Raw genomic sequence first — 24,529 nt, forward strand, 5'->3', positions numbered from 1 at the left:
ACCCTTATGGCAGAAAGTGAAGAGGAACTAAAAAGCCTCTTGATGAAAGTGAAAGTGGAGAGTGAAAAAGTTGGCTTAAAGCTCAACATTCATAAAACGAAGATCATGGCATCTGGTCCCATCACTTCATGGGAAATAGATGGGGAAACAGTGGAAACAGTGTCAGACTTTGTTTTTTTTGGGCTCCAAAATCACTGCAGATGGTGATTGCAGCCATGAAATTAACAGACACTTACCCCTTGGAAGGAAAGTTATGACCAACCTAGATAGCATATTCAAAAGCAGAGACATTACTTTGCCTACTAAGGTCCATCTAGTCAAGGCCATGGTTTTTCCTGTGGTCATGTATGGATGTGAGAGTTGGATTGTGAAGAAGGCTGAGCACCAAAGAATTGATGCTTCTGAACTGTGGTATTGAATAAGACTCTTGAGAGTCCCTTGGACTGCAAGGAGATCCAACTAGTCCATTCTGAAAGTGATCAGCCCTGGGATTTCTTTGGAAGGAATGATGCTATAGGTGAAACTCCAATACTTTGGTCACCTCATTCGAAGAGTTGACTCATTGGAAAAGCCTCTGATGCTGGGAGGGATTAGGGGCAGGAGGAGAAGGGGACGACAGAGGATGAGATGGCTGGATGGCATCACCAACTCGATGGACATGAGTTTGGGTGAACTCCGGGAGTTGGTGATCGACAGCGAAGCCTGGCAGGTCAGGTGGTCTTCATACTTAAAATTCATGTCTCCATGTCTCTACACAAAATTTTCCCTAACCCTAACCCTGATATACCCTCCCACAGTCACTCACAGTTATTCCACTCCCCTCTTCCCCTCTCTCCTCTCTCTCAGTCATTTCATAAGATTTGGTAGAGGTAAATTTCCTTCAATCTGATGTCTTCATTTAATGTTCATGTACAGGATTTTAAAACCAGCTCTTCTAAAATACCATTAAATATAATTGCTTTGTGGGTGGTGACATGATATTACCATTTTTAAATTTTCTAAACCTTTAAAAATATACTCAGAAAGAGTATTTGTGACACAGAAAGAGCAAGGAAGCCGTACTCCAACAGCATCTGAGGGGATTCGAAATGAGAAAAGGATGTTCACCAACTATAATGAAAAGGGGTACTTAGTCTCGAGTCTCGTGCCTTTAAAAATAGATTGGGTGGTCCATTCAACTAAAAAGTGTTCCTTCACAGGGGTAGGAGACAATGGTTACTGCAAAGCTGTAATCACTTAGCCACGTTTTCTACCTGATAACAAATGACACATTAGGTAGCAATCTGACATCTGTGACATTTGACTAACAAGCTCATCCTGCTGTGGAATTCTACCCTTATCCTGCCATATCTTGATCCCTGCCTGCCAAGCAGTAGATTTCAGAGTACACCATAAGCTAACTCTAACAGGTTTTAGTCCTGATTTAAGGGACTTTTCCTAGAACCACTGGAAAGGATAAACCCTAATATACCCTCCCCCAGTCACTCACACACATTATCTGGGCTCTTAAGTCCTTCAGTAAACTAGCTGGTCTCATTGGGCTTTCTTTCAGGACCTCAGAAGGAGCAGATGTGTTTGAAACTCCTATTAATACTCTTGAGATTTCTCAGTTGACTACTAATACCTTCCTCTCTTTCTCCATTTCCAGCCTTGGGTTCATTTGCAGGGGTTACTGTCAGACACCTCTGTACACTCTCAGAGCTCTCTGACTGCACTAGGTTAATCTCTAAATTTTCTCTGCTTGGAGTAAACAAAAACTTTTTTCCTTGCCATCAATGGTATCTATCTCACTATCAGTTGTGCCCCAATATCAACCTGGCAGGGACTGAATGTACTTCCATTTTCTGATCAAGGAATCTCCTGCGGCAACTGCCACAGGTGCACTGAGGCTTTGGATGACTAAGACCTGTGCTTTAGCAGATTTTCAAGTGGTGGCATAAGGTCCCTAGGCTGCTAGCCCTTTTGATTTTCAGGACTCCTGCTATCGTTAAGGCCCTTGTCCTCTACCATCATCTTATGGCTTCCCTTCCTTTCTTCACCTTCTCAGAAAACAAATACACAGAAATTCACATTTATGTAGCTCTTGCTAAGTATAAAACATTGTGCTAGGTATTTTCACAATTATTTTTCAGAAAACCTTCAGCATAACTATGAGGAATCCTTATATAGTCCTTATAGTTACAGTCCTTAATAAAGGAGACCTTATTTCCCCATTTCTACCACCTCGAAGCTGAGGCTCAGAGGGTTGTGAGGGACTTGCCTGGGAGTACAAAAGTGGCAAGGGGTAGGGCTGGGATCTGAGTCCTGGCTTCGCAGCTTGGAAGCCCAAGGGATCACCCTGAGAATCAGCCTTGAGCCTGGCCCACCCAAGCACATGGATCTGAATTCAGATAAGAAACTAGAGGCTAAGGGGAGAATGTAGCCAACTCTTTCCCTTAAAAGGAACAGTGCTGGCCAAGGTACCTTTAAAACTGGAGAATCATAGCACCAGATGTCTAGCTGAACAGACAAAATTTGGCTGCTTGGGAAATTTTTGTGTAGAGTCATGGAGACATGAATTTTAAGTATGAAGACCACCTGACCTGCCTCTTGAGAAACCTATATGCAGGTCAGGAAGCAACAGTTAGAACTGGACATGGAACAACAGACTGGTTCCAAATCGGAAAAGAAGTACGTCAAGGCTGTATATTGTGACCCTGCTCATTTAACTTCTATGCAGAGTACATCATGAGAAACGCTGGGCTGGAAGAAGCACAAGCTGGAATCAAGACTGCTGGGAGAAGTATCAATAACCTCAGATATGCAGATGACACCACCCTTATGGCAGAAAGTGAAGAGGAACTAAAGAGCCTCTTGATGAAAGTGAAAGTGGAGAGTGAAAAAGTTGGCTTAAAGCTCAACATTCAGAAAACAAAGATCATGGCATCTGGTCCTATCACTTCATGGGAAATAGATGGGGAAACAGTGGAAACAGTGTTAGACTTTATATTTTGGGGCTCCAAAATCATTGCAGATGGTAATTGCAGCCATGAAATTAAAAGACACTTACTCCTTGGAAGGAAAGTTATGACCAACCTAGATAGCATATTCAAAAACAGAGACATTACTTTGCCAACAAAGGTCCGTCTAGTCAAGGCTATGGTTTTTCCTGTAGTCATGTATGGATGTGAGAGTTGGACTGTGAAGAAAGCTGAGCGCTGAAGAACTGATGCTTTTGAACTGTGGTGTTGGAGAAGACTCTTGAGAGTCCCTTGGACTGCAAGGAGATCCAACCAGTCCATTCTAAAGGAGATCAATCCTGGGTGTTCAGTGGAAGGACTGATGCTAAAGCTGAAACTCCAATACTTTGGCCACCTCATTCGAAGAGCTGACTCATTGGAAAAGACTGTGATGCTGGGAGGGATTGGGGGCAGGAGGAGAAGGGGACGACAGAGGATGAGATGGCTGGATGGCATCACTGACTCGATGGACATGAGTTTGGGTGAAATCCGGGAGTTGGGATGGACAGGGAGGCCTCGCGTGCTGCAGTTCATGGGGTCGCAGAGTTGGACATGACTGAGCAACTGAACTGAACTAAATTCTTAGTACCTGCACTCTTATTACAGATAAGCTTTTGAGTTTTCTTATTAGCCCATTCTGCTTTTTCTGACATGCTGCCGTTTTTCCCCTCCTTGGCCTAAACAAAAGGAGCTCTCCCTAATTCAATAATTCACAAACATTTATTAGTTGGCTACTTTATGATAGGGTCTATTCTCTATGTAGGAGATACAGAGAATAAAAACACACATTTTGACCATATATACTGAGAGCCAGTACTGGGAGCCAGAGGTGGGAAGGGTAGGTACAAAAAATTGACAAGTAAATCTACAATTACCACATAATGAGGTAGTATCTGTGATGTAAGGCTGTGGAAGGTCCTAAAGGGTAACAAAAAGGGACAGTTAACACAACCTGTGTGCAGGTGAGATGAAGAATGGATAAGCTAAGACTTCCAAGAGGATGTAATTCTTGCCACAAGATTGAGCCCTTGAGATGGTCAGGACTACAACTGCATGTGTAAGACTCTTTTGGAAAAGAGAGATTGACACCAAAATAAGGCAATGATGGAAACCTTCTCTTGGGGATCTGAGAAGAGAAATCATTTGCTAGAACTGCATTGGAACCTGAATAAACTTATAGTTCCCTAGCTCTCTTCAAGTTACTGCTACTGATGCTGCTAAGTCGCTTCAGTCGTGTCCGACTCTGCGCGACCCCAGAGACGGCAGCCCACCAGCCTCCCCCGGCCCTGGGATTCTCCAAGCAAGAACACTGGAGTGGGTTGCCATTTCCTTCTCCAATGTGTGAAAGTGAAAAAGTGAAAGTGAAGTCACTCAGTCATGTCCGACTCTTAGCGACCCCATGGACTGCAGCCTACCAGGCTCGTCCACCCATGGGATTTTCCAGGCAACAGTACTGGAGTGGGGTGCCATTGCCTTCTCCGATTCAAGTTACTATGAGGTCACTTATAAGTCTGCTCCTGGGTTTCTGGGCAGTTATTCTGAATTTCCCCAGGGCCTGGCCAATAACCTGCTCTTTCTCATTTGTGCTCTTACTCTGGAGCTCCATCAAAAAAATCTCCTTAGTTTCTGGACTTTCCTGGTGGGCCAGTGGTTAAGACTCCACCTTTCCAATCCATGGTGTGAGGGGTTGATCTCTGGTTGGGGAACTAAGTTCCCACATGCTGTGCGGTATGGCCAAAAATAAAAATCTCCTCGGTTTCTATCCACCCCTGGGCCTGTTGCTCTTACCATGACTAAGCAATTATCTTATCTTCAGAAAGCCTTTTTGACTTATCTACTCACAGTTGCTTCTTACTTATTGCCTCTATTGGCTGCTATTGTCTAATGATTCGTGAGGTCTGCCTCTCTTGTCTTTTTGTGTACTTTTTTCGTTAACCACCAACTGCCTAACCTTCTCCCTTAATCAATCATACTTATATTCTCCAAAAAAAAAAAAAGTGACGTTGATCAGTTGTGTCTGACTCTTTGCGACCCCATGGACTGTAGCCTACCGTGCTCCTCCATCATTTTCCAGGCAGGAGTACCGGAGTGGGGTGCCATTCCCTTCCCCAGTGGATCTCCCCGACCCAGGGATCAAACCCGGGTCTCCCTCATTGTAGGCAGATGCTTTACCATCTGAGCCACCAGGGAAGCCCTATATTCTCCAAGAAAGGAATCAATTTGTTAATTAATCATTAACTTCTTACTTGGGCAAAGATCTTATATTTAGCCAGTTCACAGGTCACTGTCCAACCAGGGGACTGGTTGCCCTTATGTTGGATGCTTGCTGCTGTTGCTGCTGCTAAGTCACTTCAGTCGTGTCCAACTCTGTGCGACCCAGACATGGCAGCCTACCAGGCTCCCCTATCCCTGGGATTCTCCAGGCAAGAACACTGGAGTGGGTTGCCATTTCCTTCTCCAATGCATGAAAGTGAAAAGTGAAAGTGAACTCACTCAGTCGTGCCGGACTCTTAGCAACCCCATGGACTGCAGCCTACCAGGCTCGTCCGTCCACCGGATTTTCCAGGCAAGAGCACTGGAGTGGGTTGCCATTGCCTAGCCCTGTTCCAACCAGGGACCCAGAATTACAAGTCACAAGGATGGAGGCTTACATTGACTGAGCCCCTTAGAGGGTTATAGAAGGCAGAAACCAGAGGCCTTGGTCAATTCAGGAGAATGATGCTAACAGATAACATTAGAGGCACTATAAATAGGAAAAACAAAAAGATTTTAAAAAATACTAATATCAAACCACAATTCTTTCTTGGCACAACATCAGATAATGGAAGGGGAAGAGGATAAAGAAAAATAGAAAGTTCCTGGTAATACATATATTTATATACAAAAAAAAGCATAGAAAATAAATATACCCAAGGAAGGAACACAGGTTGGCCTACTTCATAGGAAATGATCTTTCCTGAGGTTCAAAGACTTCTCTCTTCTCAGATACATGCTGCTGCTGCTGCTGTTAAGTCGCTTCAGTCGTGTTCGACTCTGTGCGACCCCAGAGACGGCAGCCCGCCAGGCTCCCCCGTCCCTGGGATTCTCCAGGCAAGAACACTGGAGTGGATTGCCATTTCCTTCTCCAATGCATGAACGTGAAAAGTGAAAGTGAAGTCGCTCAGTCGTGTCCGACTCGTAGCGACCCCATGGACTGCAGCCTAGCAGTCTCCTCCATCCATGGGATTTTCCAGGCAAGAGTACTGGAGTGGGGTGCCATCACCTTCTCGGTCAGATACATGAGGGATGACATAAAGAGTGTAGTGAATGTGACTGTTAGTTTTAAGTGTCAACTTGACTATGCGAATGTTCCAGTTATTCAATTAAAAAGCTAACCTCGGTGTTCCTGTGAAGGAATTCTGTTAGATGTGGTTAACGTATACAATCGTTTGACTTTAAGTAAATGAGGTTACCTTACTTTGGAAGGAAAGTTATGACCAACCTAGATAGCATATTAAAAAGCAGAGACATTACTTTGCCAACAAAGGTCTGTCTAGTCAAGGCTATGGTTTTTCCAGTGGTCATGTATGGATGTGAGTGTTATAAAGAAAAGACTATAAAGAAAATAAAGACTATATAGAAAATGAGCACTGAAGAATTGAGCGCTTTTGAACTGTGGTGTTGGAGAAGACTCTTGAGAGTCCCTTGGACTGCAAGGGGATCCAATCAGTCCATCCTAAAGGAGATCAGTCCTGGGTGTTCATTGGAAGGACTGATGTTGAAGCTGAAACTCTAATACTTTGGCCACCTGATGTGAAGAGCTGACTCATTTGAAAGACCCTGATGCTGGGAAAGATTGAGGGCAGGAGGAGAAGGGGACGACGGAGGATGAGATGGTTGGATGGCATCACCGGCTCAATGGCCATGGGTTTGGGTGGACTCTGGCAGTTGGTGATGGACAGGGAACCCGGTTCATGGGGTCGCAAAGAGTTGGACACAACTGAGTGACTGAATTGAACTGAACTGAAAGGAGGTTATCCTTGATATTCTGGGTGGGCTCCATCTAATCAAGGGAAAGGCCTTAACAGCAAAACTGCTGCCAAGTCGCTTCAGTCGTGTCCGACTCTGTGCGATCCCCTAGACAGCAGCCCACCAGGCTCCCCCATCCCTAGGATTCTCTAGGCAAGAATACTGGAGTGCAGGGGGCGGTCCTAAGATGGCAGAGGAATAGGACGGGAAGACCACTTTCTCCCTCACAAATTCCTCAAAAGAACATTTCAACACTGAGCAAACTCCACAAAACAACTTCTGTAGGCTGGCAAAGGACATCAGGCAACCACAAAAGCAGACCATTGTCTTCAAAAACAGGTAGGAAAAAATATAAAAGACGAAAAAGGAGACAAAGGAGGTGGGGAGGGAGCTCCGTCCTGGGAAGGGAAGCCCGTCCCAGGAAGGGAATTTTAAGAAGAGAAGTTTCCAAACACCAGGAAACACTCTCCCTGCCGAGTCTGTGGCGAGCCTTGGAAACACAGAGGGCAACATAACAGGAAGGGAAAAATAAAGAAATAATTAAAACCAAGAAATTACAAGCCCAACAGTAACTCCCCCAGAGGAAAAGCCGCACAGACGCCTGCATCCACCACTGGGAAGTGGGGGCAGGGCAGGGACGCGCAGGAGGCGCGGGCTGCAGTGCTTTGTAAGAATCGGGCAGGAACGCCCCACGCGCAACCAGAACGATCTAACTTGGGCTAGCAAACCAGACTGTGGGATAGCTACCATGCGAAAAGCTCGAACATAAAACACCGCCAGGACCAAGCACAGAACAAAAGATGGAACGGAAAAAGCTGGCTGCAGACCATCCCCCGCCGGGGACAGGCAGCCAGAGCCGTAAGGACTGGAAAGGGGCAATTGCAGACCCGGAGAGACTTCACTTACCAAACTGCAAGCAGGCTTCTTTGCTAAGACTTCTGGGGGTGCTGGACAGTCACCATCTGCCTCACGGGGGACGCCAGCGGTCCACCCAGAAAGCTGAGCAGCAGCGGCAGAAAAGGTGACAAGCCGCGGCGGATCGCGCTCGCCAAACTCCTGAGCTACTCGGACCTGGGAAGGGCACAAAACGCAGTCCCAACCGAATCTGTGCCTCCGAGGGCTACCTGAGCGCCGAACCTGAGCGGCTTAGACGGGGGAAGTGCACGCAGCCTAGGGCCGGCCTCAGACGGTTCCCGGCTGAGCATCGTAGAGCCGGAGCGGTTTGTACGCCATGAGAAGGGACAGGTCCAGCGGGACTGAGACACTGCGTGCACACGACAGTGCTATTTGTGTGCAGCATCCCCCCTCCCCACAGCGCGACTGAACTAGTGAGCCTAAAAAACCAGCATGAAGAAGAAGTTAAACAGAGGGAACCGCCTTGGAAGTGACCCCACAATGCCCAGAACATCAGAGAAGGGCCAGATATATTTTTACTATTTTTAAAATCATTCCTTTTTTTCCTTTTTTTTTTCTTTTTTCTGACTTTTTTTTTTAATAGTTAAGTCTTCTATTTCTCCTCTAATTTTTATTTCTATAACCTATTATTAATATTAAAAAAAAAGACTTTTTTTTAAGGCAAACACCATATATAGTCTTTGGGTGGTTATTAGTGTTTGTTTTTTTGTTTATTTGTTTGTTTTTCAATAATTCTTGTGGCTTTTTTTTTCTTTTTTCCTTTTTCCTTCTGCTTCTTTTCTTTAATATTGTACTTTTGAAAATCCAACCTCTTCTCTAGATTTTTAATCTTTGCTCTTAGGTTTTTGTTGTCAATTTTGTACATTTAAAAACCCAAACTTCACTACCCAATTTTACCTGAGAGCGAGATTACAGGCTTGACCACTCTCTCCTCCTTTGGACTCTCCTTTTTCTCCACCAGGTGGCCTCTGTCTCTTTTCTCCCCCATCTCTTCTCTATCCAACTCTGTGAATCTCTGTGTATTCCAGACGGTGGAGAACACCTAAGGAACTGGTGACTGGCAGGATTTGTCTCTCTCCTTCTCAGTCCTCTCTCTTATCCTCCTGGCCACCTCTGTCTACTTCCTCCCTCTCCTCTTCCCTATATAACTCTGTAAATACCTCTGAGCGGTCCAGACTATAGAGCGCACATAAGGAAGTGACTACTGGCTAGCTTGCTCTCTCCTCTTTTGATCTCACCGCATCTCATTCCAGTTACCTCTAACTACCCCCTCCATCTTATCTTCTCCATGTAACTCAGTGAACCTCTCTGGGTGTCCCTCAATGTGGAGAAACTTTTCATCTTTAACCTAGATGTTTTATCATCGGTGCTGTATAGATGGAGAAGTCTAGAGGCTACTGTAAAAATAAAACTGAAAACCAGAAGCAGGAGGCTTAAGTCCAAAGCCTGAAAACATTAGAGAACTCCTGAATTCAGGGAACATTAAGCAATAGGAGCTCATCAAATGCCTCCATACCTACACTGAAACCAAGCTCCACCCAAGGACCAACAAGTTCCAGAACAAGACATACCACACAAATTCTCCAGCAACACAGGAACACACTCCTGAGCTTCAATATACAGGCAGCTCAAAGTTACTCCAAAACCTTTGACGTCTCATAACCCATTACTGGTCACTCCACTGCACTCCAGAGAGAAGAAACCCAGCTCCACCCACCAGAACTCCAACACAAGCCTCCCTAACCAGGAAACCTAGACAAGCCACTGATACAACCCCACCCACAGTGAGGAAGCTCCATAATAAAGAGAACTCCACAAATTACCAGAATATAAAAAGGCCACCCCAAACGCAGCAATATAACCAAGATGAAGAGATAGAGCAGGTAAAGGAACAGGAGGGTTGCCCACCAAACCAAACAAAAGAGGAAGAAGTAGGGAATCTACCTGAGAAGGAATTCCAAATATTGATAGTGAAAATAATCCAAAATCTTGAAATCAAAATGGAATCACGATAAATAGCCTAGAGACAAGGATTGAAAAGATGCAAGAAAGGTTTAACAAGGACCTAGAAGAAATAAAAAAGAGTCAATATATAATGAATAACACAATAAATGAGATCAGAAACACTCTGGAAGCAACAAATAGCAGAATAACGGAGGCAGAAGATAGGATTAGTGAAATAGAAGATAGAATGGTAGAAATAAATGAATCAGAGAGGAAACAAGAAAAACGAATTAAAAGAAATGAGGACAATCTCAGAGACCTCCAGGACGATATGAAACGCTCCAACATTCAAATTATAGGAGTCCCAGAAGAAGAAGACAAAAAGAAAGACCATGAGAAAATTCTTGAGGAGATAATAGTTGAAAACTTCCCTAAAATGGGGAAGGAAATACTCACCCAAGTCCAAGAAACACGGAGAGTTCCAAACAGGATAAACCCAAGGTGAAACACCCCAAGACACATATTAATCAAATTAACAAAGATCAAACACAAAGAACAAATATTAAAAGCAGCAAGGGAAAAACAACAAATAACACACAAGGGGATTCCCATAAGGATAACAGCTGATCTTTCAATAGAAACTCTTCAGGCCAGGAGGGAATGGCAAGACATACTTAAAGTGATGAAAGAAAATAACCTACAGCCCAGATTACTGTACCCAGCAAGGATCTCATTCAAATACGAAGGAGAAATCAAAAGCTTTACAGACAAGCAAAAGCTGAGAGAATTCAGCACCACCAAACCAGCTCTCCAACAAATTCTAAAGGATATCTCTAGACAGGAAACACAAAAAGGGCGTATAAACCCGAACCCAAAACAATAAAGTAAATGGTAACAGGATCATACTTACCAATAATTACCTTAAACGTAAATGGTTTGAATTCCCCAACCAAAAGACAAAGACTGGCCGAATGGATACAAAAACAAGACCCCTCTATATGCTGCTTACAAGAGACCCACCTCAAAACAAGGGACACATACAGACTGAAAGTGAAGGGCTGGAAAAAGATATACCATGCAAATAGAGACCAAAAGAAAGCAGGAGTGGCAATACTCATTTCCGATAAAATAGACTTTAAAACAAAGGCTGTGAAAAGAGACAAAGAAGGCCACTACATAATGATCAAAGGATCAATCCAAGAAGAAGATATAACAATTATAAATATATATGCAACCAATATAGGAGCACCACAATATGTAAGACAAATGCTAACAAGTATGAAAGGGGAAATCAACAATAACACGATAATAGTGGGAGACTTTAATACCCCACTCACACCTATGGACAGATCAACTAAACAGAAAATCAACAAAGAAACGCAAACTTTAAATGATACATTAGATCAGTTAGACCTAATTGATATCTATAGGACATTTCACCCCAAAACAATGAATTTCACCTTTTTCTCAAGTGCTCATGGAACATTCTCCAGGATAGATCACATCCTGGGCCATAAATCTAAACTTGATAAATTCAAAAAAATCGAAATCATTCCAAGCATCTTTTCTGACCATAATGCATTAATATTAGATCTCAATTACAGGAGAAAAACTATTAAAAATTCGAACATATGGAGGTTGAACAACACACTTCTGAATAACCAACAAATCACAGAAGAAATCAAAATATGCATAGAAACTAATGAAAATGAAAACACAACAATCCAAAACCTGTGGGACACTATAAAAGCAGTGCTAGGAGGAAAGTTCATAGCAATACAGGCATACCTCAAGAAACAAGAAAAAAGTCAAATAAATAACCTAACTCTACAACTAAAGCAACTAGAAAAGGAAGAATTGGAGAACTCCAGAGTTAGTAGAAGGAAAGAAATCTTAAAAATTAGGGCAGAAATAAATGCAAAAGAAACAAAAGAGACCATAGCAAAAATCAACAAAGCCAAAAGCTGGTTCTTTGAAAGGATAAATAAAATTGACAAACCATTAGCCAGACTCATCAAGAAGCAAAGAGAGAAAAATCAAATCAATAAAATTAGAAATGAAAATGGAGAGATCACAACAGACAACACAGAAATACAAAGGATCATAAGAGACTACTATCAGCAGTTATATGCCAATAAAATGGACAACGTGGAAGAAATGGACAAATTCTTAGAAAAGTACAATTTTCCAAAACTGAACCAGGAAGAAATAGAAAATCTTAACAGACCCATCACAAGCACGGAAATTGAAACTGTAATCAGAAATCTTCCAGCAAACAAAAGCCCAGGTCCAGACGGCTTCACAGCTGAATTCTACCAAAAATTTAGAGAAGAGCTAACACCTATCCTCCTCAAACTCTTCCAGAAAATTGCAGAGGAAGATAAACTTCCAAACTCATTCTATGAGGCCACCATCACCCTAATACCAAAACCTGACAAAGATACTTACAAAAAAAGAAAACTACAGGCCAATATCACTGATGAACATAGATGCAAACATCCTCAACAAAATTCTAGCAATCAGAATCCAACAACACATTAAAAAGATCATACACCATGACCAAGTGGGCTTTATCCCAGGGATGCAAGGATTCCTCAATATCTGCAAATCTATCAATGTAATTCACCACATTAACAAATTGAAAAATAAAAACCATATGATTATCTCAATAGATGCAGAGAAGGCCTTTGACAACATCCATTCATGATAAAAACTCTCCAGAAAGCAGGAATAGAAGGAACATACCTCAACATAATAAAAGCTATATATGACAAACCCACAGCAAACATTATCCTCAATGGTGAAAAATTGAAAGCATTTCCCCTAAAGTCAGGAACAAGACAAGGGTGCCCACTTTCACGGCTACTATTCAACACAGTTTTGGAAGTTTTGGCCACAGCAATCAGAGCAGAAAAAGAAATAAAAGGAATCCAAATTGGAAAAGAAGAAGTAAAACTTTCACTGCAGATGACATGATCCTCTACATGGAAAACCCTAAAGACTACACCAGAAAATTACTAGAGCTCATCAATGAATATAGTAAAGTTGCAGGATATAAAATCAACACACTGAAATCCCTTGCATTCCTATACACTAATAATGAGAAAGTAGAAAAAGAAATTAAGGAAACAATTCCATTCACCATTGCAATGAAAAGAATCAAATACTTAGGAATATATCTACCTAAAGAAACTAAAGGCCTATACATAGAAAACTATAAAACACTGGTGAAAGAAATCAAAGAGGACACTAATAGATGGAGAAATATACCATGTTCATGGATCGGAAGAATCAATATAGCGAAAATGAGTATACTACCCAAAGCAATTTACAAATTCAATGCAATCCCTATTAAGCTACCAGCCATATTTTTCACAGAACTAGAACAAATAATTTCAAGATTTGTATGGAAATACAAAAAACCTAGAATAGCCAAAGCAATCTTGAGAAAGAAGAATGGAACTGGAGGAATCAACTTGCCTGACTTCAGGCTCTACTACAAAGCCACAGTCATCAAGACAGTATGGTACTGGCACAAAGACAGAAATATAGATCAATGGAACAAAATAGAAAGCCCAGAGATAAATCCACACACATATGGACACCTTATCTTTGACAAAGGAGGCAAGAATATACAATGGAGGAAAGACAATCTCTTTAACAAGTGGTGCTGGGAAAACTGGTCAACCACTGGTAAAAGAATGAAACTAGATCACTTTCTAACACCATACACAAAAATGAACTCCAAATGGATTAAAGATCTAAATGTAAGACCAGAAACTATACAACTCCTAGAGGAGAATATAGGCAAAACACTCTCCGACATAAATCACAGCAGGATCCTCTATGATCCACCTCCCAGAATACTGGAAATAAAAGCAAAAATAAACAAATGGGATCTAATTAAAATTAAAAGCTTCTGCACAACAAAGGAAAATATAAGCAAAGTGAAAAGACAGCCTTCTGAATGGGAGAAAATAACAGCAAATGAAGCAACTGACAAACAACTAATCTCAAAAATATACAAGCAACTTATGCAGCTCAATTCCAGAAAAATAAACGACCCAATCAAAAAATGGGCCAAAGAACTAAACAGACATTTCTCCAAAGAAGACATATGGATGGCTAACAAACACATGAAAAGATGCTCAACATCACTCATTATTAGAGAAATGCAAATCAAAACCACAATGAGGTACCACTTCACACCAGTCAGAATGGCTGCGGTCCAAAAATCTGCAAGCAATAAATGCTGGAGAGGGTGTGGAGAAAAGGGAACCCTCCTACACTGTTGGTGGGAATGCAAACTGGTACAGCCACTTTGGAGAACAGTGTGGAGATTCCTTAAAATATTGCAAATAGAACTGCCTTATGACCCAGCAATCCCACTGCTGGGCATACACACCGAGGAAACCAGAATTGAAAGAGACACATGTACCCCAATGTTCATCACAGCACTGTTTATAATAGCCAGGACATGGAAACAACCTAGATGTCCATCAGCAGATGAATGGATAAGAAAGCTGTGGTACATATACACAATGGAGTATTACTCAGCTGTTAAAAAGAATACATTTGAATCAGTTCTGATGAGATGGATGAAACTGGAGCCGATTATACAGAGTGAAGTAAGCCAGAAAGAAAAACACCAATACAGTATACTAACACATATATATGGAATTTAGAAAGATGGCAATGACGACCCTGTATGCAAGACAGCAAAAAAGACACAGATGTGTATAACGGACTTTTGGACTCAGAGGGAGAGGGAGAGGGTGGGATGATTTGGGAGAATGGCATTGTAACATGTATACTATCATGTAAGAATCGAATCGCCAGTCTATGTTCGATGCAGGATACAGCATGCTTGGGGCTGGTGCACGGTGATGACCCAGAGAGATGTTATGGGGAGGGAGGTGGGAGGGGGGGTTCATGTTTGGGAACGCATGTACACCCGTGGTGGATTCATGTCAATGTATGGCAAAACCAATACAGTATTGTAAAGTAAAATAAAGTAAAAAAAAAAAAAAAGAATACTGGAGTGGGTTGCCATTTCCTTCTCCAATGCATGAAAGTGAAAAGTCAAAGTGAAGTCGCTCAGTCGTGTCCGACTCTTCGCGACCCCGTGGACTGCAGCCCACGAGGCTCCTCCGTCCATGGGATTTTCCAGGCAAGAGTACTGGAGTGGGCTGCCATTGCCTTCTCCAAGAGCAAAACTAAGATTTTTTCTAAGGAAAAAGAAATCCCACCTGTGAAACTGTAGTGCCTATTCCTGCCCAAAAGTTTCTGGCCTGTTAGCCTGCTGCCTGCCTTACAGAGTCTGAACCTGTTAGCTTCCACAATCATGCCAGTCAATTCCTCTATATTACATAATAAAATAATTAGACTAAATATTATGATAAGTATATGATGATAATCAATATTATAAGAAATTTATAATATAATCTACTGGTTGTTCTCTGATACAACCCTGCCTTATACAGTGAGGGCGGAAGAAGACATTTGGAAATTTGATACTCAGCACAAACTTTATCATCAGCTCTTCACTCCAACTGAGGCTTCCCTGATGGCTCAGTGGTAAAGAATCCACCTGTCAACATAGGAGATGCAGGTTTGATCCTGGGGTAAGGAAGATACTCTGGAGGACGAAATGGCAACCCACTCCAGTGTTCTTGCCTGGAGAATTCCATGGACAGAGGAGCCTGGCGGGCTACAGTTCATGGTGTCGCAAAGTTGGACACACACACACACACACATTCACTCCAATTAGGCCAGTCTCCTGTTTATCTCTTCATAGTGATTCTCCTTTCCCTGCTCTGCTCACATTGCTTTTCCTTCTGACTTGCCGCCACTCTTGTCTCCCACTTTCATAAACTCCTTTCCTTTCCTTACACTCTAGCTCTGTCAGAAGCCCTCCATAAAGTCACCTCCTTTTACTTTAGCTCCATTTGCTCTTTTCTCTCTCTTAATTCCCTCAGCAGATGTTAGTTGTGCCATTCACTGTGATTCTTAACCTTACTCTCTCAACACTGTTTTGTATGTTGTCTTCACTGTTAGTTAGGTATGAATCTGTAAGAACAAATTTGATTGTGCAAGAAATGTTATGCTTCTTTATTGTGTTTAAATTAAATTAAATTCACCTGAGACTTAAGTGATTCCAGCCTTAATTCTGCTTAAGTAGAAGGAAATTCAATCCCAGTTATTACCAGGCTTCCCTCCCTTTCTCCCTCGGAATTCACCAGAGTCTGGAAGATTTATGTTGAGCCAGAAAATGGGGGAAGATGGACTTTGACATCTTCACTGTTCAGGGATGTATGGTCCCCACAAGCCAGACAACAGCTCTCTTATGGACTGAGTAGCAGTGGCAGGGGGATTCAGTCTTCTTGGGGTCACCATGCATCTATCTGATGTTTGGCTAGCTCTTGGGGTCCTTCAAGGAAATAAGGCTGGTATCCTCACTACTGAAACCCTGACTTTGACTCTTTTCCAGTTTGGGAAATGTTTTGTTTTGCAACAATTCCACCTACGCACAACCCCTCCTTCCCTCTCTCTCTTTCCTCCTTTCCCTCTCTCCCCAGATGCCCCTACCTCTTGAATCCCCTGGCAAAATCCCTTTGGGAGCAAGAAACCTGGAGGGCAAATCGCTGGGCACAACTATTGGGATACCATTGATGTTACACTCTAAGGAGCTGTGTCCAGGCGGCTTCAATGACAATGCAAGCAGTGCCTCCTGGAGTTGTCTAAGAGAGAATTTCTGTCAACTTCTTTCTGCCTAGAAACACAAACTCCCTAGAAGCCTGTTTGGAATGGAGGGGAGGGAAAATATAAGAACATAAACCAAATTAACAGCTCAATAAATTATCCTGTCACACACTTGTTTTTTTGTTTGTCCCCTGTATTTTCACTTGGTGTTTAGAAATATGTGTGGGCTGATATGTGTTCCAATTAGATTATGAACTTCCTGAAGATTAGAACAATACTGTATTTACCGATTATTTTAAAATCTTTCTCAGTGTAATAATTAGTATATGAGGAGGACATAAGTGTGTCTTGAACCCCAGAACGATAAGCCTGTGGATTACTGACTAGGCTCCACCAGTTCAAACTGCACCAGGGCTGACCTCCTTGTTGAAGGACTGGCTCCAGTGTCTTTTCACTGTCACTTTTAGGGTTAGGTAAATATGCTTTTACTTTACCGGCTTCTGTTCACAGCTGCTGCTAGCCTGAATTTCCAAGATATCACATTTCTACTTGGGACCTTTCTGGCCCCAAGTTAAAAAAGTAAACATTTCTTTTAAAATTCAGACAGATGATATTAACTTGAACCTTCTTTCACATCAAGGGAATTCAGGTCACAACATAAACATGTCTATGGTAACAATAATGGAGAATTTCTAAATGAAATCAAAGCAGTACCTGGTACGCATTTTCATAATACCTTTCACTTGAAGAGGCAAGTACATTAGGAGAACTTTATCTCAATAATCCTTAGAGATAAGTAAAGGGACCTGACAGAATGACTTGTATAGATAGGGTAACATAACTAGGTTGTTAACACCCTGTTGCCTTGCCTAGTATTTAAATAGCCACCCATGGACTGTACCCACCAAGATCCTCTATGAGATTTTCCAAGCAAGAATATTGGAATGGGTTCCCATTCCCTACTCCATAACTTCCCAACCCAGGGATCGAACCCAGTCTCCAGAGTTGCAGGCAGATTCTTTATCATCTGAGCCACCAGGTAAGGGCATGAATAGTTAGGCTACTTTGCCTTAACAAACCATTGTTTTAATGACATAATGGAATATTTGTGCTCTGACAGGAGAACTCACATTTTCACATCACACTAACATTAGTAAGCACAGTATGGAGAAAGTTTAACCAAATTTGCCAATATGCACTTGGCTTTGAACTTTCCAACCTCTCTGTTTTGTAATCTTGCTTCCCCTTTGTTGTCTGTCTCCCCATTGCCCTCACCTCCCTTGCTCTAAAGCTAGTAAAAGATGAAAACTCAATTACATTACAGCATTGGAACTAATAGATCAGCTCCCCTAGGACTCCATGCATTTTGAAAGACAACAGCTTAGCCCAAAGAAAGTGGTTACACCACTTTCAGATATGGTGAAAGATTTTTTTGGGGAGGTGGAAAGCCTTCCATTCCTGTTCCCTTAAATAACAACATGTAGATGATTACATATTCTACTTTCAGCTCTACAGGGAAAAGTTTGCAACTAAAGAAGGCAGAGAAAGTAATGGTAAAGGAAAAGAGGATGAAGGAAGACTTAGTTTTCAAGGAGAGAAGGAAAAGAGAGTAGAACCTTATCTTTTCCACATCTGTAAATCACCGTAATTTGTGTAAATTAAATGTACACTTTAAGCACTTATTCAGTATTAACCAATGATGAAGCCCATTTGGGCCTCATCTTTTGTCAGAACAATTGTAACTAATAACACAGAATAACATTTTGTAAAATGGGCTGTGTCTCCGACCCCTCCATTTCCTCCCCTATACACTCTTAAGGATCTGAGCACAAAGCTAACACTGCATTATTCGCTCATCCCATGTGTCTTCATGGCTTCACACCAGTGTTTGCTCTGCTCCTTGGTCTGAAAACATCTTCCCTTATGGCTCTGCCTGTTGAACATCATTCATCATCATCATTCACCCGATGAGGCCCCATTCAAATGCTAGCCAAGAGGTCTTCTCCAAAAGTTCTTTTTGCCTTGAGTAGGACCAATCCCTTCCTCCACTATACTCATCATTTTGTGTAACTAATATGTAGTAATAAGTCCCTCTGCTCCACAGAATGCGAACTATTTTAAGTTGGGACCAGGTCTTATCTATTTATTTATTTATATTTTCAGTGTCTGATGTTCTTATGTATCGGGTATAATAAATGTATGTACAGTTATCATATAAGATAGTTAGTTTCATAAATGACACACAATTTAGACAGAAGAGAGGAAGATGGTATGATGTACTGGGCTAAGAAAATTAAGGTTAGGTAACTACTGAATTCAACAAATATTTACTTAACACCTAGGAGTAAGGAATTGTGTCCCAGGATTACTAGGATAAATAGAACATGAGGCTTTGAGGTGCTCACAGTCCACCTTATAGGTTATCTTTCTCTGTGCATAGCAGTACCCTGGTTTAGGTATCACCTTAACATGTTTCTCACAACCTGTGAGGTGAGGTAGGTCATGATTTTCATTTTTACCAGGATGGAAATAGAGGGTTTGAATTTTTAGGTTTTCTGACTCCCAGACTGGAGTCTTTCTTTCCCACTACATCAGTGTTTCTCAAAATTTTCCACAGGAGTACACGTACGTTCACAGGGAGAACAGACTTATAATCTTCAGGGTTGAGAAACAGAAGCTCAAAATCTAGTATGTTCTATTGAAAATTCATGATTACTATAATGTTTTCCATTACTTCTCAGTGAGTCAAACTGAAGGTCTGAGGAAATGAACCACATTGATTCTGGGTCCCTGAGGGGCCTTAGTACAGTTTCATAACAAGAGGAGAGCAAACAAATTTCAGAAACACCATGGCCACACTGCTGCCTTCTCACAAGGTGTCTGGGTTTCGCTTGAGCCCTCACCCAGGATTCTGAGTAACTTCATCAGATTTCTTTCAGGTTTCTACTAGTATAACTGACTATATTCACTGCCCCGTCCGAAAATGGTAACAAAACTGCACGCACTACCCCCAGATTTTAAGTAAGTAGTGGGGGCTGACCATTTACAGCCTTCCAGCAAGGATGTCCATTCTAGCAATAAGATCTCTTCAATCTGATACTATTTGCCAATCCATTCTTCTCATTGCTTGTTGAACCTAAAAGTTGGAGATCTCTCTTCCAACCGCCTGTGGGTCTTTGAAGGCCCCATAGGTTCAACGACGTCCTTTCGTCAGCACCGCCGCTAGAGGGCAGCCCAGGATTGCAGCTCTGCTGTGCCCTCTAGTGGCTGGTGGGCTGACATGCTCTTTTATGGAACCTATAAAACCCTCAAAAGTTGCACTCGGGAAGTCAGCCTGTGTGACACCCGGCAGCAAAATTGTAAAAAAGCGTCCTGGTTCTCAGCTTCCTTTTCTTAAGGACTTTGGCAGACCCAGATAATTTCCCTTCTTGGATGAATCTCTCGCTCTCTAGGGTCTCCCCCTCCCCGGGTGTGGCAACGTGGAGCCATCACTCTCTCTTGGCAAGGTAAAAAATTAGAACCTGGGGGACTTTGCGACTTTGCCCAAAGTCTTTACTTCCTCCATCTTCTGCATGGATATAGAGCTTATATAGGCATCCAAAATCTTTCGATATAACCTCTTTTTCGGCATGAGACTTCAGGATTCAAATCCTGGCTCCCTCATTTACTCTTTGGGTCACTTTAAGACAGTTAACCTCACTAAGCTTCTGGTTCATCTGTAAAATTGAGAGAATAGTGCCTACGTTATACAGTTTGCAGATGGTAATGTATAGAAAGTGCTAGGTCTTTCACAGTGAAAGTGTGCATTCGTTATTAGCATTAGCTAGTTTTATTTCTCAAAGCTTCTGTCTAGTGCACACCACGTCTTTCAATTTGGTACAGGAAAAAAAAAAAAAAAAGCCTGCCTTTACATAGGACCCAAGGGTACATGTGCAGAAATGAATTAATAAACAACTTGATTTTCTAAAAGTGGCTAAGCTAACAGTGACCTTAGCTTATGGAAAGAGGGGCTCGTTATGTGAAAGAATCAGTGCCATGGGCTTCAGAGTGCAAAGGAACCCAACAGGCCTAGAATCCTCATGAAAGAGCTATTTTGCACACAGGTGTCCTTCCTCTTTCCTAGTCCCTGTGCTCCCACCACGTGTAAGAATTCAGCGAATCTGGGAGTGGATTCTGTGAGTTAGGCCTGGGGGCACGATGGTGCAAAAGCAAAACGGTTCCAGGCCAAGGCAGGGAACTGAGAACTCCAAAGGCCAAGAAACCCAAGCCAATCAGATTCCCCACACCCAGGAGTCTAAAAGGTGGCAGAGACTCGCTGCCCAAAGTCCAAGCACGGCAGGAAAGTGGCCAGAGAATCTGACAGGTAGAAACACGATAGAAACTGTCAGAAAAGTTAAAGCTGAAGAGCTCATAACACCCACAGGCCCAGAGAAAGGTCAATATGAGCTGAGCAGCTGTTCCATCTGGTGCCAGAGACCTTGGCTGTAGTCTACACCAGGCAGTTTAGGCCTCCCTGATCAGCCCCACCTAGAAAAGCCAATTCTTCTGCTCTTAAAGGGGACCTGGCCTGTTTCTGGTAGGGAGTCTTACTCTCAGTGGGCAAAGCTAGCTCTTAAGGATGAGTAGCGGGGGAGGGGGCAGAGAGGACGTTTAGGGGTTCAACTGGATCCAAAAGGAAGGCACTTGTGAATGGAGCCTGAGCCACCATGTTGTGAGAACTACACGCGTTTCTTTCCGAGGCAGGCAGGGGCCTTGGCTGCCAGGGACCCTGACAAGCCGCGACTTGAGCTGCGCCTTGGAGACTGGGTTGGCTGGAGAGCGGTATAGAGGAGGAAGGAGGGCGTTCCTGCAAAGGGGGTGGGGTGGGGAGGGAGGTGAGAGGAACAGCAGGAGCAAAGGCACGAAGGAAGAATGAGTCTGCTGCGCGTTGAGAATGGCATGGAGACTTCACTGATTGGAGCCGAGAGTTCTTGCAGGGGGATGGAGGCAGCGATGATTGGATAGCTAAAGTGGGGCCAGATTTGGAGGGCTTTGAATGCCCGACCGAGGAGCACTCAACCCAGCTCCTGCCTCGCGATTTCCGTTCAAGACTGAATTACCTAAAGGGTGGTTAATTCCAACGGGTGTTCTTCTTTGGGGGCTTCTGAAAAGTCAGTTTATCCTCTTACCTCATTCAATTCTGTTCTTTTCACCAAGGAGAAAGTAATCCTCACTTGTCGAGGGGAGAGGGGATAATGTTGACTGATTTCACTTTACTTGCTTGGAGGATGCAAAAAAAAAAATCCCATTTCCACGCCAAATATTAAATTTGGTTTCTCCTCCTCACGCAAGTTCTCTTTCTCTCGCCAGCACCTCCCCCACGTTTTTCCTGCTCTCCACCAGCTCGGCCAGTTGCCTCCTCAGCCCCGGAGGCGCGCGTTCCGGGCCCGGCTGGCCCGCGCTCGCCCTCCGCGCCCTGGCGCCCCCCCCACCCAGCCCCCCTCCTGCCCGCGCCCGTACCCCGCATACACTGGTCCACGCCCCCCCCCTTCCCCCCGCCGCGGCCGAGCGGTAGGTGTTTTGCCGTCTGCGCCGGGCCGCAGTGCGGCTGCGCGCATTGGGCTGCCTCCGGGGCTGGCAGGGCAGCGGCGGCGGCGGGGCCGGGAGCGAGCGGCGGCGACGGCGGCGGCGGCGGCGGCGGCGTGGGGAGTGGCGTGGAGCCGAGCCTGGGGCTGCAGCCGCAGCGCGGGGCCCCCGGAGTAGAAAGCCCCGCGGGCAAGAAAGGAAAGGCCGGGCCGTCAGGTCCCTGAGCAACCGTTCTCCTTGGATTTGGGGGAGCCTCGCCCCCACCCCACCTCATCTTCAGACGCCCCCTCCTCATCCACCCGCCCCCCTCCAAGCCCTGGCCGCTGACGGGAGGAGGCGGCGGCGGCGGCGGGGGGCTGAGGGGAGCCGCCATGCCTCTCCCGCGGTGAAGCGCCCCGGCCGTAAGGAGCCGCTCGGTCTCCCCGGTGATGTGCCCCAGGCGGCAGGCGAAAGCGACTCACTCGAGCCCTGGGGTAAAGGCCTAGCTTATCCAGCTTCCTTCCTCCTCCTCCTCCTCTTCCCCTCCCCGTTCCTCTCCCCCTTCGTCCACCCCTCCCCGTCTCTTCCCTCACCCTTCCCCGCGCCCCCATCTTCCCTCCCTCCCTCCCACCCCTCCAGCAGCGATGGCAGAGGAACAACAACAGCCGCCACCACAGCAGCCTGATGCCCATCAGCAGCTTCCCCCCAGCGCCCCCAACTCGGGGGCGGCTCTGCCAGCCCTTGTGCCCGGGCTGCCAGGGACAGAGGCCAGCGCACTGCAACACAGGATCAAGAACTCCATCTGGTAAGAGGATCCTCCATCGCTGGGGTAGAAAAGCCCAGGCACATTTCTGCTGCAAAGAGAGTGGGGGGCGGCGGGCTGGGGAGCGGAGGAGGAGGCTGATACATTCATTGAATGTGGGTCTCCGAAGTCGGGTGCGTATTTATAGTATCTCTGGAGGTGTGGGGACTTTGCATCAGTCCCTGGGCTCCAGAGCCAGAAAATGCTTTTACCCCCTCCTCAATTGCAAGTGCAGCTGAATAAGTCATATGTGTTTTTCACTTATGTGTAAGAGAAATATGGGTCGAAATTAAGTCATGCTTCATGATGATAGTATGAATTTGGGACTGAGAAATGTGAAATGTGTTTACTTCTTTTTGCAGTCATATTGGGAGGAAGCAGTGTATTGTGAATTTTCACCAAACAGACATTGTGCATAAGACTATTAATATGCAGCACAAAACCTAATGTGTCTCTTTCTTTCAGTTGGCTTAGCTGCTGTTTCTGAATGTTTTTGCCTTCTTTATTCTGAGATTAAATTTCTCTTCCAGGGACCTTAATCTTTTTGCATTGATTGTGAAGAAAGGGTTTCTGTAGTATGAGACATTTTAAGGTGGTAGTTTACACTGTAAAGTGATTTTCTAATTTTAAAGGATGCTTTAATTTAAAATAAATGTGTTGCCATTTCGTGTCTTTTTTTAGAAACCTTGGATGAAATACCCTTTGCTATTCTTGTACTTTCTTGTATAAGAATTTGCAATATTTCAACATTAGATTAAACTCTGAAAGACTGGTGGCAGTCTTTTAATAATTAAATACACTGAGTTAAGTCTATCCTCAGAGCCATTGGAAATATTCTTTAAACATGAACTTGCATTATTTTTGTAGGATTCTTCATTAACTGACATGTTATAAAAAGTGTAGTGCTGTTTTTTAAATGGAAAGCATTATTTGGAGTTTGGTCTAAGACTGCTTTTAATAGATGATTAAAAATAGAATTAAATGTGTTTTAAAAAGCTCTGATTTTATGAAATCTTACATGTTCATCATCGAATATGATTACTGAAATACCAAATCTCCTTACTTTTTATATTGTAATTAAAAAATAAATGTATCGTAAGACAACTGGCATTGTAGTACAGTATTTACACGCTTAAAAACAGTGACGATTTTTAAATGCACAATTAAAGTTTGTTATATAGTAATTTTCATTAATTTCTTGGCACACATCCATATTGTCATGATGCTAGTATGAAGTAGGTCAGTGCAGGCTTTAATAGTTTGATACTGCACAGTATTTGGCAGCTGAGTATCTTGCTTTCAGTTTTCATTTTTAAATGAAGTTTAAATATTTTTAAAAGAGAATTTTTTAGGGTTGACAATAGTCATGTTGTTGCAATTTGAATAGGTCAGAAAAATAGGATTGTGTGTATGTGGGTGAGAGAGAGAGAGAGAAGGGTTTATTCTTCGATGGATGCCCTCACCCCCTTTTTAGGGCTATAATTTAAAGGAAGAGATACTCAATATCCTGATTATCATCAAGGTTTTCAGAAACCAGGTTTCTTCCCCCTAACTTAATGTTACCAGCGTCTCTGAAGTCTGAATTGAGCACTTTGGTTTTTACATTCAGGTAAGG

At 43.4% G+C, this 24,529-nt stretch overlaps 1 protein-coding gene and 1 long non-coding RNA gene across 2 annotated transcripts in view; one reads left to right on the top strand and one right to left on the bottom strand.

Moving 5' to 3' along the window:
* Nucleotides 1-21,873, bottom strand: part of LOC128054864 (uncharacterized) — a 36,393-nt gene extending 14,520 nt beyond the window's left edge. The window contains exon 1 of the long non-coding RNA XR_008200021.1: nucleotides 21,737-21,873. This is a non-coding gene — a long non-coding RNA (uncharacterized LOC128054864). The remainder of the gene's footprint in view (nucleotides 1-21,736) is intronic.
* Nucleotides 21,874-22,319: 446 nt separating this feature from the next.
* Nucleotides 22,320-24,529, top strand: part of RFX7 (regulatory factor X7) — a 138,863-nt gene continuing 136,653 nt past the window's right edge. Inside the window, exons 1-2 of the mRNA XM_052646673.1 lie at nucleotides 22,320-22,606; nucleotides 22,752-22,917. Coding sequence (XP_052502633.1) covers nucleotides 22,757-22,917 — 161 coding nt within the window. The 5' untranslated portion in view covers nucleotides 22,320-22,606; nucleotides 22,752-22,756. The remainder of the gene's footprint in view (nucleotides 22,607-22,751; nucleotides 22,918-24,529) is intronic.

This window comes from Budorcas taxicolor, chromosome 10 (assembly GCF_023091745.1).
Source record: "Budorcas taxicolor isolate Tak-1 chromosome 10, Takin1.1, whole genome shotgun sequence".
NCBI lineage: Eukaryota > Metazoa > Chordata > Mammalia > Artiodactyla > Bovidae > Budorcas > Budorcas taxicolor.